At 34.6% G+C, this 16,220-nt stretch overlaps 1 protein-coding gene across 5 annotated transcripts in view; it reads right to left on the bottom strand.

Annotated features, from left to right (window-relative positions):
- The window catches only part of wu:fb63a08 (MAM and LDL-receptor class A domain-containing protein 1), a 45,524-nt gene extending 31,303 nt beyond the window's left edge, over window positions 1-14,221 (bottom strand). For 2 of the 5 annotated variants that reach the window (XM_056481009.1, XM_056481019.1), the window contains exons 1-6: window positions 14,081-14,221; window positions 13,960-14,000; window positions 9,981-10,070; window positions 2,331-2,566; window positions 499-580; window positions 57-409 (exon numbers count right to left, since the gene is read on the bottom strand). In XM_056481009.1, coding sequence (XP_056336984.1) covers window positions 57-409; window positions 499-580; window positions 2,331-2,566; window positions 9,981-10,070; window positions 13,960-14,000; window positions 14,081-14,157 — 879 coding nt within the window. In that variant the 5' untranslated portion in view covers window positions 14,158-14,221. The remainder of the gene's footprint in view (window positions 1-56; window positions 410-498; window positions 581-2,330; window positions 2,567-9,980; window positions 10,071-13,959; window positions 14,001-14,080) is intronic. The other 3 variants (XM_056480981.1, XM_056480998.1, XM_056480990.1) reach the window with 2 other exon arrangements.
- Window positions 14,222-16,220: the final 1,999 nt, after the last annotated feature.

The following is a 16,220-nucleotide window of genomic DNA, read 5'->3' as shown; positions in this document are numbered from 1 at the left end:
CGTCAATTTGCACTCTGCTCATGTTTAATCATGACGTTTTATTGTTGATGTCTCACCATGACTTTGCTCCTCTCTGCCCTCATCATGGACACTCTCAGACCGTATATGTTGACGTTGACCTGTTGAATGGAAGACACATGCGATTCTCCTTTCTTCTCATTCTGCACCTCCACTGCAAACTCTGGAAGCAGTCCTGAATCATCACACACCTTTGACAAGATGTACGTACAGGGACTCTCAAACTGAAAGCTGACCCCATCGAAAGTCGTATAATGTGGGTTAGAGGCCACGTGGCAGGTGCCAAACGTGTCATTGGACCAAGGCATGTGAGAACAGACAAGTTGATCGTCTTTACAAGTGCAACGAGTGCTTTCATCCGTCCAAAATGTGCCCAGCTGACATTGTAAACCTATGGATGAGATCTCTTCATGTTACAAACCCCTTTAAATGTGGTGAATTGAAGTCTTGGTGAAGTCAAATTAATCATAAGCCACTCACCACATCGTCCCTTGTGTATTCCCATTCTGTCAAAAGCAGTTTTTCCATCGTCATGCAGCCCTTGTGATATTTCAAAAAGAACCTGCCAGAAACACAATAGCAGTTGGTTGATGGCAATAGTTAGTACCAATTCTTCAGTGAACAGAGAAATGAATGCTATAAAAATATTGACAATTCAATCCTTAGGCTTAGTCCCTGATTTATTAGGGGTTGCAACAGTGGAATGAACCACCAATTACTCCGGGATTTGTTTCATGCGGCGGAAGTCCTTCCAGCCACAGCCCAGCTCTGGGAAACACCCACACACACTCTCATTCACACACACAATCATACTCTACAGCAGAGGTCCAAACTGCTGGCCCGCGGGCCATTTACAGCCTGCCGTAGTCCTTCCTCCAACCCCCAAACTGACATCAAAAATATAATGCGATTCGGCCCACCAAAACGAACATTTTTAAACTACTATCATTGTTGTGCAGTTATATCTAGCCACTTGTGGTTTTGACCCGCCAACTAGTCTACATTTATAGTACTGCATTCAGATTAGTTTTACTTTCATTTTCTCTCAGCTTCTGGTCGAAAGTAACGCATGCGTTTTAATTCTGTGGCTGATTTAAACATTGAAATATATGTCCGTAAGCGCTCTATTTTTACTAAAGCTATTTTTTGTAAATATTCAAGGGTCATTTAATTATTATCAGTTTTATACCACCTGTATTTTGTTGTACAAACACTTTTTCATGGCTTACATGTAACACTTAATAGATTTTCCTCATATGTTTATAAAGATTTGCATAATAACAACGTACATTAGTAAAACGAACCTGTGACCTTTTTGCTGTGATGTGACAGTGCTAACCACTGAGCCACCTTGTGATTAAAAAAATATCAAATTCAAGATCTGTAGTAGTATGTATTTGACAGGACTTTCATTGTACACAGTGCTGTATATATATTGACACTTAAAAAAAATAAAAGAAAGACCCCCCCCAGACAAAAAACAAAGTGCGTCACACATAAATGTATATATTTTTTTCAAGAGACATAGTTCTTTGGGCTTTATATACTGTAGACTCAAAATCAACTTTAAGGCATCTTCGAAAATGTCCAAATCTGTGTTTTAGGTTACTCAATTTGGATTGGTGAATGTAAAATTTACATATTAATAAAAACAAATCAGTTATATTTTCTTTTTTTTTTTTTTTTTTTTTGAAAAATGACATCCATATGAACAAGTAAAGCAAATGATAAATCTAAAACCAGGGTACAATTTTTAATTTCAATTCCAGTTTATTTCTATAGTGCTTTTACAATGTTGTGTCAAAGCAGCTTAAAGTAGAAGTTCTAGAAAATTTGACCCTGTGTCAGTCCAGATTTCAGAGTTGAAGTTCAGTTTAGTTCACTTCAGTATGGTTTAATTTTCACTGCTAAAGGTCCAATCACTAATCCACAAGTCCCAAACCAAGCAATCCAGTGGCGAGGAACAAACTTCGCCAATTGACCAGGCTCAGTTGGGTGAGACCATTTCTCTTTCTATTTGAACTCCTTTCTCCAAATCTGTCTTCATTGGTGGCTATATTAGTATCTATATATCTCTATTTTTACTTATTTTTTCCTCATTTGATTTTGTTAACTTTTTTTTGTTTGTTTAATTTTCTTGAGACTTTTTGTTGGCTTATGACTCTCTTTGAAAGGGTTTTAAGAATCTTCCATTTTTAAATAAAATCAGTGGCATTTAAATGCACCCTAAAATATCTTTTAACATTATCAGCTATTTTCACTGTAAAGATTCCCAACACCTAAATCTGAATCTTTGAATGGCTGCACAGTACCTGGATGTTGCTGTCATCAGATTGTTTTGTGATCGTGATGAACTCTCGTCTCCAGTCTCCAACGCCGAAACCCTCTGAGGTCCAAATCAGGGTCTTCAGAATGCCATCCACTAGCAGAACATTGAGATCAGAGCTCTTTTCATTGGGTTTGTGGTACCAGAACTCCAGACACCAGTCTTCTGTGATCTTAAGAGGTCCACTCTTAAGACGAAACGCACCAGATGGACTCTTTTCCTCTATAATGCAGTCAGAAATGGAAAAAAAAAAAAGATTTTTAGTGGTTTGCAAGAGAGCTCGTCCACCCCTTTTTTGCTAATAGATTCAAGTAGATTTTACATAATGTTTAAGAAATATTTATTAGTTTAGTTTTATTATTTTTTTTTTATGTATTTGTTTTTGGTAACATTTTACACTAAGGTCCCAACATTTAATTTCAGTTTGTTTTTACTGACATGAACCAACAATGGACAATAAATGTATTACTTTATTTAAATATATATTAATTTGTTAGTTAATGAAATAAAATTTTTTCATTGTTAGTTCTTGTTAACTCACAGTGCATTAACTAATGTTAACAACCATGAATTTAGATGTTGGGTGATAAGCCACATCCATATCACCCTGCAGCCCAAGACCGGTTACTCACTGAAGCCAAGCAGGGCTGAGCCTGGTCAGTACCTGGAAGGCCGACCACATGGGAAAACTAGGTTGCTGTTGGAGGTAGTGTTAGTGAGGCCAGCAGGGGGTGGTCAACCTGCGCTCTGTGTGAGTCCTAATGCCCAAATAAAGTGAAGGGAACACTGTACTGTCAGTCAGCATAATTTTTCGGATGAGACGTTAAACCGAGGTCCTGACTCTCTGTGGTCAGTAAAACTTCTCGCACTTCTCGTAAAGAGTTGGGGTGTAACCTGGGTAAATTCCCTTCATTGGCCCCTACCCATCATGGGCTCCCAATCATCCCCATCCACTGAATTGGCTTTATTACTAACATTATCTTTTGACTAAACCTGCCATTCTTGCTCATTGAATGTTAAAAAAGTGTTAAATATATTTAATGAAAATTTTAATCAAATTTAACTCAAATAAATACTGAAAACTACTTAAATTAAATTCAGTGTACCTAGTATCATCAAGATACTTTTGTTAATTTGCTTTATACATAATTATTATTGTAATAATGTTATTAATGTTATTAATGTATTGTGTTTCAGTGATTTTGAACGTGTTTGTCATTTTTATTAGGTTTTGGTTGTTTTTTCAGATGTCTTGATAGTTTTGTTACATGAAGTTATAGTTATTAATAGTTTAACTCGCATATCACTCTTGTTTCCTGTGCTGTAAATGGTACAAGCACACTGGTTTTTATTTTCTCACTGAACACACTGAGCTTATCATGTGTGTGTGCAAAAGCTCAAATAATAACATGCACTCTTTCTAGTCCATAGACTGACCTCAAAAAGCATGCTGTCGTAAACACTTCAGTTATCAAATCACCTGTTACAGACTCAAAGCTAACATGTGCCACAGGTTAGACTCTGATCTGAACTTTGGGTTTTGTGTGTATCATATGAGTCATGATCAATACTGTATTCACACCTGGATGAATGCTGTTTAGTAAGGTTATTAAGTTTAAAGTAGCTGTTATTTACTTGTTCATTTTCATTTTATTTTTAGCATATTTGCTTGTGTGTTTTCCCACTTATCCTAATTTATGTATTTATGCCACTTTATACAGCAGTTCTTTCTGTTTCTCGAATCAGCAGTGCAATATTCTAGTAGTATCGGCACTGTTCAGTCTTTTCACCTATGTGTATCACTCAGCCCACAGCGAGTGCAGAGCATAAGACTATAATCACTATAATTTGATGTATGCTGTGGCTGTTGGACCTCATAATGTATTTGTGAGACTAGGGATGCTCAAAATAACCGATTAATCATTCACCGAAAGGGTGCGTTTGTAACCATTTAATGGTATCAGTTAAACAATTAAAAAATATTATTTTATATATTTGTAGAGAGGTGCATCTTTGATGAATGGTTTACTAACGGCCGCGAGTGTTTTATGCGCTGCTTATGCGCCCTGCACGCCTCGCGTTTTGCTGTTGCGCGCTGTGTGCTCGCAGTTCAAAATAAAAGTCAACCCTGAGCGGTAAAAGTGCGTTTCGTCAGTCGCGTCTTTTTCAATCTTCAATCAAATGAAAGCAGAGCCAGGGTTTCTGTTGAGGTGACAGCAGTGTTTGTGTTGTCAAGACGACTACAGAGACATTTTGAATGATGGAGGATAGACTAGTAGTCGCTGTTTCAAGTTATCCAGAGCTGCATGACTTTACAAATCATAAATATCACAATGTTATTATATATTACAATTATAACAACATAGACAGCAACATTCGCACACAATATGGGTCAACTGATTCAGTCGTTTCCTAGTGATATAAAAAGAGCACAGCGCTTTTTTCCTGTGAACATAAAAGGCGATGAGGTGCACCTCGCGTTTTTTGGAACTGAAAATCGCGTTCTCTGTGCTCGGCCACTAAATGTGCAACTGCAACACATATTTGTTAAGTCGTGCCTACAGACGTAAAGAAGAAAGAAGCAAAATGAAAGAAGGATATTTCTGGTAACAGACGAGTTGACACAAACCAGCGCTGATGCTGATAGCCTCTGTCCTGGATCCGCGTAAACTCAACAAATATGCTTTTGATCATTTTGTGTACAACCAACCAACCTTTTTTCCATTTGGAAAATGACAGTTTTTAATTGTTCTTTTTATATACAAAAATATACATATACATTTTTAAAAATATAGATTTTTAAAATAGCCTACATAATCTACGAATCAAACAAATCCAAAGATTTTCTTGATTTTTGTGTAATAAATAACTCTGCACCAAGCTGAGGCTTTCATTTTACAGCTTATAAAACATTTATGCAAATTAATGCAATATCATGTGTAAACAACAACGTTGTTATTTGCTGTAGTAGCCTATACTTTATTAAAAGTCAACATATGAGCCATCGTTGTCATTGTCTTTCATCACACGCAGCGCGCACGCATGAACCGCGAGTGAGACGGAGGAAATAAGTCATAAACATAATCATATGTGAGACGGAGGAAATAAGTCATAATCATAAGACATCATCTTTAAACTAATGACTTCTATGAAAAATTCTGACAGAGGTTTGTGAAATAATAACAACAGTGGAGCATTAATTAAATGCATATTTTCTGCGATCGATTTGAGGTTGCCTGATATTTTTATTTGACGAAAATACGATTGTTATAATCAGCATACAGTATGCTGGTTCTTAAAAATGATTCAGTCAGGGTTTTCGTTTTGTAATCTAAATTTGTCATTTAAGTGAAATATATCTAGGGCAGGCCTATTCATTTTATTCTTTTTATTTAGTTTATTCTTTTTTCATGCTGTTGGAAACCGCAGGTGCGTGAAGATGTTCTGTATGCTGCTGTTCACATGTTGAAATAAATCAGTATTTTAAAATGCATATTTAATGTGTTACAAAATAAACTTGTCAATTTTTTTATTTATTAAATAATAATTTAATATTAATTTGACCAGTTAACCGTTAATATTCGGTTAACGAGTAGTGGTTGTCGTTGGCAAAATTAATCAAAATGAACTTCCCTATTGTGAGACTTTTTGTTTAGGCGAGAATAGTTTTAACGTTGCCATTTATCCTTAAGGATATGCCTATTTAAAAATGTGTTCAGATGATCTCAGAGATGAGTTTTCCAGTGCTCCTCTGATGGGCACTTATTCAGGAGTATGATGGATGTCTGTATAGGGATTTAAAGTGAAATGTAATTAGCTTAGGCTATATCTAAAGGCAATATTTGGTCACAGTTATCTATTATTTACTGTAGAGCAGGGGTCACCAACCCTGTTCCTGGAAAGCTACCTTCCTGCAGATTTCAACTATAACCCTGATCAAACACACCTGTCTGTAATTATCAAGTGCTGTTTCAGGTCATAATTAATCGGTTCAGGTGTGTTTGATCAGGGTTGGAGCTGAATTTTGCTGGAAGTTAGCTCTTCAGGAACAGGGTTGGTGACCCTGTTGTTTGACTGATTTGACTGCAATGTTAAGTTTTACAGCTTAATAGCTATATTTTATTCTAAATAGTTAAATAAATAATAGTTAATAATAGTTAAATAAATTTATAGTTAAATAAATAACATTTGCAGTGATTCCTTTATTCATCATGGGTCGCCACAGTGGAATGAACTGCCAACTATTCTAGCAAATGTTTTACACAGCGGATGCCCTTCCAGTTGCAACCCAGTACTGGGAAACACTCATACTCTCTCACATTCACACACATACACTACGGCCAATTTAGTTAATTCATTTCACCTATAGCACATGTCTGGACTGTGGGGGAAACGAAGCACCTGGGGGAAACCCACACCAACACAGGGAGAACATGTAAACTTTGTATTACAAACTGTAGTGGGGTTGGGCGATTTGGCCTAAAATCTAAATCTTGAATAATTGAACATTTTAACTCGATCATGATTAATGAATTTTATTTATTTATTTTTATATTTTATATCATTATTCATTGCCCTCATAGTTCACTGACAACTTTTATACAGTAAATATTACTTGATTTTAAAATAATTGAAGGAAACACACACTACTACTATCTATGATTATTTATTGAAGATCAACATTGAACAAATAAAATTAAAACACACATTGCCTAAAACCAACAGAGATCAGATGTGGCTGCAAAGTGGCCGCAGCAGTATAAATCATCCTTAAAAAAGGCTTAAAAGAGCGGGGTCATGTGACTCCACGTGTGGTAGGAAAAGTAATTGAAAAAATCATCCTGGAAAAATTTGGACGATTATAGGTTCTAAATGTCGATTTCGATTACTTTTTGATTAATTGCCAAGCCCTAATTGCATTGTTCCGTCATAAGATGGTGACAGAGACTGTATTATGAAAAAGACTATAGAGTAAGCAAGACTTGTCACTCGTTTAGTTATGAATGAGGTAAAGTCTAATATGATGAAAGAAGCCCCGCCTATTTGTATAGGAGCCAATCATTGATCACTATAGACTGTTCTCCGAGGGGAGGGGCTCAGATTAGATGTGTGGTTTTACAACAGTTTCTGTGGTAATCAAACGTGCTGGAATCTCAGCGAATATTTGCTTCACAGACATACGAAATATATCTACATAAAGCTTGAAATATCTACTTTTAAATGAACCAAGTGCACTTGAAAACAAAAGGATTTGGGTTTTGTAATTGTTTGAAACAAATGCAAGCTATGGTCTATCCTGACAAATGCACATCACATGACAGCCAATACTCAAACGTCCACTAACTTGGTAACAAAGAGTCTGTTGTCATTTTGGGGGGAGATTTGCCATCAAGACCAAGGCTCTATCCGAACCCGCATAATATTGTACTATATAGTCTGAATTCGAAAATCAGTATGCGAGAAGTACCCAGATGACTTACTACGTCCGTGAAGTGCGCATCCCATGCACGCTGCGCTATCCCATGATGCCCCGCCTGAGAATTCATGAATGAAAGTAAAGCGACTCACAAGGGTAGCTCATGTGATCATGACAAAATGGTGGATATAGTACGTCTGAATTCCATTCATACGGCTCACATTCATACTGTATAGAACGTACTTTTCTAATGGCCGAGTAGTATGTTTTAATTCAAAGGCAGTACATACTGAGTAGTTGGCAGTTTCAGACTCTGCCCAAGTTGAGAATTACTTCAGAAGACCAGCGCGATCTGAAGAAGCATTGTTCAGTGGATGATAATGTGTAAAACAGCCATAAAGGAGGTTGGTGTTGTGATCTTGTTCCTTTCCAGTGCACATTAGATTGGGTAACCTGAAAAAATGCTTTTTTTTTTTTTTGGAATGTTTAGAAATGAAACTTAGGAGACAGCTGTTGTTTAATTTTATTTGTGATTCCAAATATGTAATGTAATTGTAAGCTTGGCAAACACTTTTGGAGAATTTGATGTTTTTGTTTTTGATGGCCACTGAGTTTGATTGATTTGATTTGAAAAATAATCAGACCTGTAGTCTTTGAAGTCCAAATAAAACGGAAGTTTCTGAAACTTTTACTTCAGCCTGTGGATGTACTTACAACTGATACAGTATATTGAGTAGGGGTGGGGCTTTCTATTGAGCATCATTCCTTCATAGAGAACTAACGGTAAGAGGGGCGTGGTTAAGAATGTCGCTATGCAGTTGCTATTGAAGCCCTCAAGTTTATATCAATAAGGTCTGCCACTCCAAATGTAGAAGCAAATGATAAGACTTTGATTGAAGATTACCAAAACAAATGTTATTAACATGCAAGGATCAATTATTCATCTCAAAAATAACAATGTGAGCTAGAAAAATAAACATAGTACATTTAGACTTCACACAGAGCAAAACAAAACACTACAGAAAAGGTAAATCAAAAAATAAAAATTCATGGGCTTTTGAGTCCATTGATGTGTCAGAGAAATACAGGAGATCGTTCGGCATTATATTCTTGATCTGTGAGCAATATCTTATTTTTTTTATCACTGAGACATTTTCAATACTGTAAAAATGGCTGTGATTTCAATGATAAAAACTGTAAAAATACTCAGTAAAAATCTGTAACCTGCTCAACAGTATGTTTCCTTGATATATACGGCGAATAACCGTAAAATGACTTTCCCAGAGTTCCCTGCATGGCACATCGTTTTTTTATGCTTTTTTTAGTAGCTGTGTGAATGACATTGAGCACCTTCTAAATACTGATACACTTTACTGCTTGTGGGAAAAGTTGTTTGTGATGAGCAGTGGTTCATTATGTAACTTTCTCATCACCACATATGCATATGCTGTGTTAATGTGTCTATCTGTGTAACAAAAAATGTGTAGAAGTTGGTTATTCAAAATACAGACATATTGCAGCTACAAATAAATGAAATACAGTAGTTTACTGTAAAAATGAGAAACTGTGAAATACTGGCAACCGTTTTTTTTACTGTAAATTTTATGGATTTATTTTTTACAGTGTACATTATTCAAGGCAATCACAAGAGTAAAGCGGAAGAAAGTAGTTCCTCACATGAAAGCCTTTTTGAGACTCTCTGTGGTAACATTTATTCGTTACTTACACAATCATGCCATTAAACTGATGTATAAATGCAATATCTCTCTCGTAGCACTGTGATTTGGCTGTATATCAGCACTGATGGGATTTGTGCATAGTAAATCACAGCAGTGCTGATGTACAGCCAAATCGCAGTGCTGAGTTTGATACTCCTCATACAGTATGTTTTTTTTATTGAGATACTATTGTGTATATTTTTTAATTGTTTGATGACCATTTTAGACTCAGGTTACACTCTGATCTGAGCTTTTGTGCGTAGTGGATGCATGATGATCAATGCTGTATATCATACAAGTGGATGAATGCGGTGCTTAGTGTACTTGAATGTCAAGTTGAAGAACGGAATAACAAGTATAAAGAAGCTCTGCTACGTGCTGTTACAAAGCTATTAAATAGCTGTTGTTGTTGTCGCAGGTGAATGGATTGGAGGTAAACACCAGTGAATAACACAAAAGCGTGACAGTCTCTGCAGCAATTTGATCTCAGCAGTATAATTACCTGTTGCCGTCTGAGTGCTGATGGGGCCCTCTGAGGTCCAATCACAGGATGATGGCAAGTCACTGCCAAAGTCACACTTTGCCAAATAATCTACAGCGCAGGAGGGAGAAGTGATTAAAACACAATACAAAAACAAAAGTGGAGTGAGGAAAGAAAAAGAGCCTAATCGAAAACTAGAAACAAACTGAAAACATAGTTCAGTTTGTCTTGTTATGACAGATGTTCGTGTCACAGATTACTCTTGCGAGAAATTGGACCCACTGATGTTATAGTGGCCTAAAAAAGTTCAAACTCATCAGAGCTTGATGGGTTTCAAACAGGTCCTCTGCTGCTGAAGTGTTTGTGTTAACACTTTACTTTAAAGATCTTTTGAAATGACATGAAACGTAGAGTGTTATTTAATGTTTTGACATGATTTCCACTGGAACAGAAAGACACGGCAGGGCATATTGTTCAGCTTCTACCATTTAAAAAAATATATCTGAAACATTTATCCCCTTCACTAGAGCTGCATGATTAATCGAAAAAAGTTTACAATCTCTACACGATCTTAATTCAGATTTGCTATGATTCAGGCAATTATATTTTCAAGGTCAGGAAGGAAGCATAAAGGCGGTCACACAAGTCTTCACATTGTTTTATATATGTTGCTCAGCAACATGGACACCTCCAAATGGTGTTAAAATTGTCACATACTGTTTTTATAAGGTATAATTCACCCAAAAATGTCATTTTAGTCTTAATGTAATGATGTATTCGCAGCTGCGAAATCACACGTGAGCTGACGCACTGTTTGTTTTCTAAAGAGAGGACGTGCACGTGCACACCAATCATGACTTCAGTGAACAGAACCTGTATAGGCTGTGAATAACAGGTAATAAAGTTGTAAGTAACGTTAAGTTTGCTGCACAGAGTGATCGTTTGGGAGCCGTGCGGGAAGTATGATTTGCATGTATGTGTTTTTTCCTTCAGAGTGACGGCAACCATGACATGATCGCTCTCTGCTGTAAAAGTGAAACCGGCACTCAAATCATTAGTGATTATATCGCATTTTAAAGTTATGATTACCACAAGCACTTGATATGCTTTTTCCTTTCATAGTGAACACAAAGTGTTGCGCATGAAAATAAATGTTTACTGGGTCAGTATAACTATAACACTGAATATAATGCAAGACGGAATCTGATAAAGACAAATGTTGAATGTATAATAATGTTGTCAAGGATAAATGTCTCAAACATAATTCAACTTTTGAATTATAAATAGTTTTATTCTTATGTAAGCACTTTGCTGTGCAAAAACAGGACAGTTTTAAAGTCTGTTAATTAAAAGTCCACTGTTCATTTTATTTTAAAATATATTAGTTTAACCACTGTATCATTTTAACCAACAGTAGACCTACACATACAGTAGACCTAATATTATTGTTGTTTTACCTTATGTTTGAGGAATAACAATAATAGCCTACTCAAAATAACCTTTATTTCACATCTACAGAGTTGTGAGGAAATTGTGATATTCATTAAAAAAAAAATCGTGGTTCTCATTTTAGCCAGAATTGTGCAGCTCTTCCCTATACTGTAAAAAATCCTGGTTGCCTTAAATTTTTAAGCTGAATCAAATTAACCTTAATTGATCAAATATTTTTTTACAGTTTATATAGTGCACTTCATGTAGAAAATGAATATGGTGTGAACAAGTGACATACACAGCTTTATTGTAAATGTATATATGTTATAAATGTACACTGTTTAGATTATCTGACTAAAAGCTAAAATGGAGAGTGATGTCATCATATTGGCTTAATCCATATTGGCAGAAGTGAGAAATTGACTCTAAAGTATATTGCATTTATCTTTAAAATGTTAGTTTTGTCATTATTTTGGAACACACTAGCCAATACATACACTTAAAGCTAACGAATTCATTATTAAAGGCAAAAATTATAGCTTACATTTTAATTTTTTGGGACTTTAATGATTTATGTATTGGGCATTTAAGGGTATTCTCAATTAGGGCTGTGGTAAACTGTCTTTATTATTATTAGTAGTATTATTTTTTACTCTGCATTGTAATACATATGTGAACAATTCTGCATTGATGCATTAAAAACAAACTAATCATTTAAAAAAAGTAAATAAATAGGCCAACTTAGCCATGAAAAAGATCTCAGTGCATTACTTACACAGAAAAACACAACGAAACAGTTTTGGATCTCGATTACAGTTCTTTTGAAAAATCTGATGTTTAACATTATATTAGGATTTGTTCATTGAAAACGCGTGTGGTTATTAAACAACAGAAGAATCACTCATTCGTTTGGTTATTAAATATTATAATTAACATAACTTAAATTCTTCTCTTAAGTAGTTTTTTTTACTTTTAATTTATTGTATGTATGCTAATATTTCTTATTTGCATATTTTGCTTAAGTTTGCATCTTTTTTTACCAACAGTCAAAGAATAACAGTTATACACTGTTTTTTCTCTTTAGTTTAAGATTAATTAAACATTTCTATCAATTAATGTTGTGTTTTTCTTTTTAGTAGGTATAGCATGTGAGATTATAGTAAACGAACAGATTAGCTATAGTCATGTTGTATTTAACTATATTAACTTTTAGCCCTTTGACATAAAATTATGTATCTTGATTCGATTATTAGAATAATGCTAAATGTTTTTATGATCAGGATAGCACATCTGCCTCATTTTGAGCCAGGAAAAGCCATGTATAGAGTTCTATTATGCAGAACTGTATTATGAGTATGAATATCGTTGTTATTATTATTAGTGCTGGTAAAAGATTAATCACTATTATTCATATCTAAAATAAAAGTTTTTTTTTACATTATATATGTGTGCGCTGTGTATATTTATTTTATATAAACAGTGCTCATTGCTCAACATATATGAGTACACCCCTCACAAATCTCTCATTTAAATGAATGTTTTCCATAGGAAGCTTCACAATATTATATTTGTGCATATACATTAGATTAGTCAGTACAAAAGCCAAATCTGGAGCTTATCTAATAACATAATTTATGATAACGATGCAGAATTTGTACACCCAAATTTATATGTCAGAGAAAAATCTTAAATAAAAAGAATTTAAAAAGAGGAAAAATCAAGAGAAACAAAAAATGTTTAAAATTTTTGTTGAAATTTTGGAGTTTGCTATTTGTTTTTTGATTTTGATTGAATTTAAATGTATTTTCTTTCTATTTCTAAAGATGTTTGGTGATTAAAATATGATTTAAATAAATATATCTGTTTAATAAATCTGTTTTGCTCAAATGCACCAAAATATTTGATCTAAATTGACTGAGAAAAAGATAAAAATATTAATTTTCAAAATTACGCTGAGCACTGTATAAATACATGCAATTTGAGAATTTTTTAAAATTTATATTTAGATTTAAAACATATATGTACTGCATATGATACAAATTATACATACATTTAATTATCTATGTGACACAAGTCGTGTGTAGTTTTGTTTTTATCACTTACACATGATTAAAATATAAAATCCACACGTTGTGTCAAAAAAACCCTCTTGTTTTGGATAAAATTATTATTATTATTATTATTATTATTATTATTATTATTTATGGTTAATTGCAATTAATCTTTGCCCACCACTAATTGTTATTTATAAAATGAGTTAGGGGATAAATAACTGTGCGTCAAGTATTGTATTAGTGTCAAATCTTCACTCTCTGAATTGTAATCAAATAATCTGATTTTTTTTCAGTTTGTAGTGCATTATTGTATTTTAAAATGTAATAAACTAACCGTAAAATGCATTATAATAATTGCATATTCCTTATTACATAACAAATGTGGACAGTTATTTAGGGCACATTCCAAGTTATAATTAATGCAATTAAATATGTTGAATTGTAATGCACTCAAGAGTTTAAAATACCTTAAATTGTTTATGTTTTAAAAGTGAAGCATTTGATACAACTCTTACCTGCATTTGGCCTCCAGTCCGGAAGCGTAACTCGAAAACTTCTGCAGAGAAAACATGATGTTAATAAAATGTGAAGGAGTAGGAAAAAGCTTTGTTCATATACTGTAGGAATACAACCTACCCTAAATGCGCATCAGTGTTGATAACACATACGTAAGCCACTACTGCGAGCAGCTTTAGATATGTGTCTGCTGGCATACTGTCCTGATGACACGTCCTCTGGTGTTGATCTGGATTGTTCCTCTTTCACAGGACAATGAGAAGGGTTTGAATGTGTCGGCTGTTATGAAGGTGATGAAAATGCACTATTGACCCCAAGTAGGTGTGGATTTGTTAATGATGCCCCACTCATAGGGCAGGGTTTTGCTGCTGTAGAGTTACGGTAACAAAGATGAATTGCACTCCGCCTGATGAGGTAAACTGGACCTTATTTCATTCTTTATTTCCAGCCGTGATTTTATCAAAGTCCAGCTATTGAGTTGCATCATTTGCTTTAATTATGTCTAATGCAATATTGCAATATTAGATAACACCATATCAAAGAAATGTCTATGGAAGAAGAAATAAAACATCTTAAACTGGCCAGATCTGGTGTAAGCTGGTTGTTAATGCTATTGTGAAAACATGCTCAACTAATCTAAAATGCTTATTACTAGCATATTTGATGTTTTTTCTAATAATATAAAAATATTAACATGATAATATTATGTTTTTATTTTCTATATTTTACTGTTGATCTCTTAATCCTACACTACCTGACAAAAGTCTTGTCGCCTATTCAAGTTTTATGAACAACAAATAATAACTTGACTTCTAGTTGATTATTTTGATATCAGAAGAGGCTTATGAAAGGCAAAGGCCTCTAGATTATGCGTATTTTACCACAATAAAATATGAACAGGCCTTGATTTTATGGACTGCATCCATACATCTCTGCAATGACTATTAGTAAAGTCATCTATAATGGTAAAGAAAGCGTTCTTCCAGGACTCCCTGAGTTCATCAAGATTCTTTAGATTCATCTTCAATGCCTCCTCCTTCATCTTACCCCAGATATGCTCAATAATGTTCATGCCTGGTGACTGGGCTGGACAATCCTGGAGCACCTTGATATTATATTAGTAAAGGAACAATTAGAACAAAACCAATGTTATAGCAAAAAAACAAAAAAAAAACAATATTATCCTTTTCAATATTCTTCTGTTGAATTGCAATTAGAAATATTTCAACATTTAAATGAAGATACAAATAAATATTTTAGGTTTTCAAAAACTTTAGGTCACTTAAACAAATTGCTGTGACTTCATGCTTAAATCAAGAAACAAATGTCAGTAAGGGATGAAGAATGATTGAATTTCACTTGAATTATACCTCAGACCCCCTTCAGTTCCCCTTCAGACCCTGTGGCCATTACAATGGACATCACGTCAACCCATGATTTTTGTCGTTCCTGAGCATTTCATCTAATTTAAAGCCTGCAGTCCATGAGAGTGGACAATTACCATCCAATCAGAACGGTAAGGCTTGGCATATTGTAATTTGAAAAAAACAAAACAAAAAAAATAATAATAATTAAAAAAATGCATTGAAAAACAGCATGGCATCACTTCACTCCAGACACAGACGTAGCCACATTTACAATGTTTGTATTCAGAATTACTATGTTTGCCAATATTTAATCAATTGTATGTAAAAAAAAAAAAGTGGGATTACACTTACTAATTAAAGTTTAAAATCTTTCGTAACATTGCAAGTGCTACCTAAAGTGGACTCTGACAACAGGGAGTGCGGATCCAAATGCAGGGTTTTATTAACAGGATGGTCAGGCAAACAACGGGCAACACAGGAGTAAACAGATGTATACGGGCAATCCGTCGTAGTCGATAAACAGGCAGATGATCAAAAAGGCTGGAAGCAGGTAAGAATAAACAAACAAAACAAAGCAAGGTTCAAACATGAAAGGCAAGGCAAGGAAAACGCGTCTTAATGTTCACAGTTCAGTATAACAAGACTCAGCAATGAAGTGTATGTGTGTGTGTGTGTGTGTGTGTGCTTTATTTAAAGTTCATGTAATCAGTTTGTAAAGATCTTCTGGCTGCGTGTTTGCAACCAGACATGATCAGGAACTGATTGTGAGTGTGTGTGGTGCATGACTGGTACTTGTGGTCCATAGAACTTGTACTTGTAGTCCATAATGGCGGATTTGTTGTCTGTTAGCGATCTGCAACCGCTAGATCACAGATAATTATAACAGCAAGCTT

The sequence above is a fragment of the Danio aesculapii genome, chromosome 2 (genome assembly GCF_903798145.1).
Source record: "Danio aesculapii chromosome 2, fDanAes4.1, whole genome shotgun sequence".
In the NCBI taxonomy this organism is placed as follows: domain Eukaryota; kingdom Metazoa; phylum Chordata; class Actinopteri; order Cypriniformes; family Danionidae; genus Danio; species Danio aesculapii.
The sequence above is the reverse complement of the archived record's forward strand: the minus strand, read 5'-3'. Positions and strand labels throughout refer to the sequence as shown.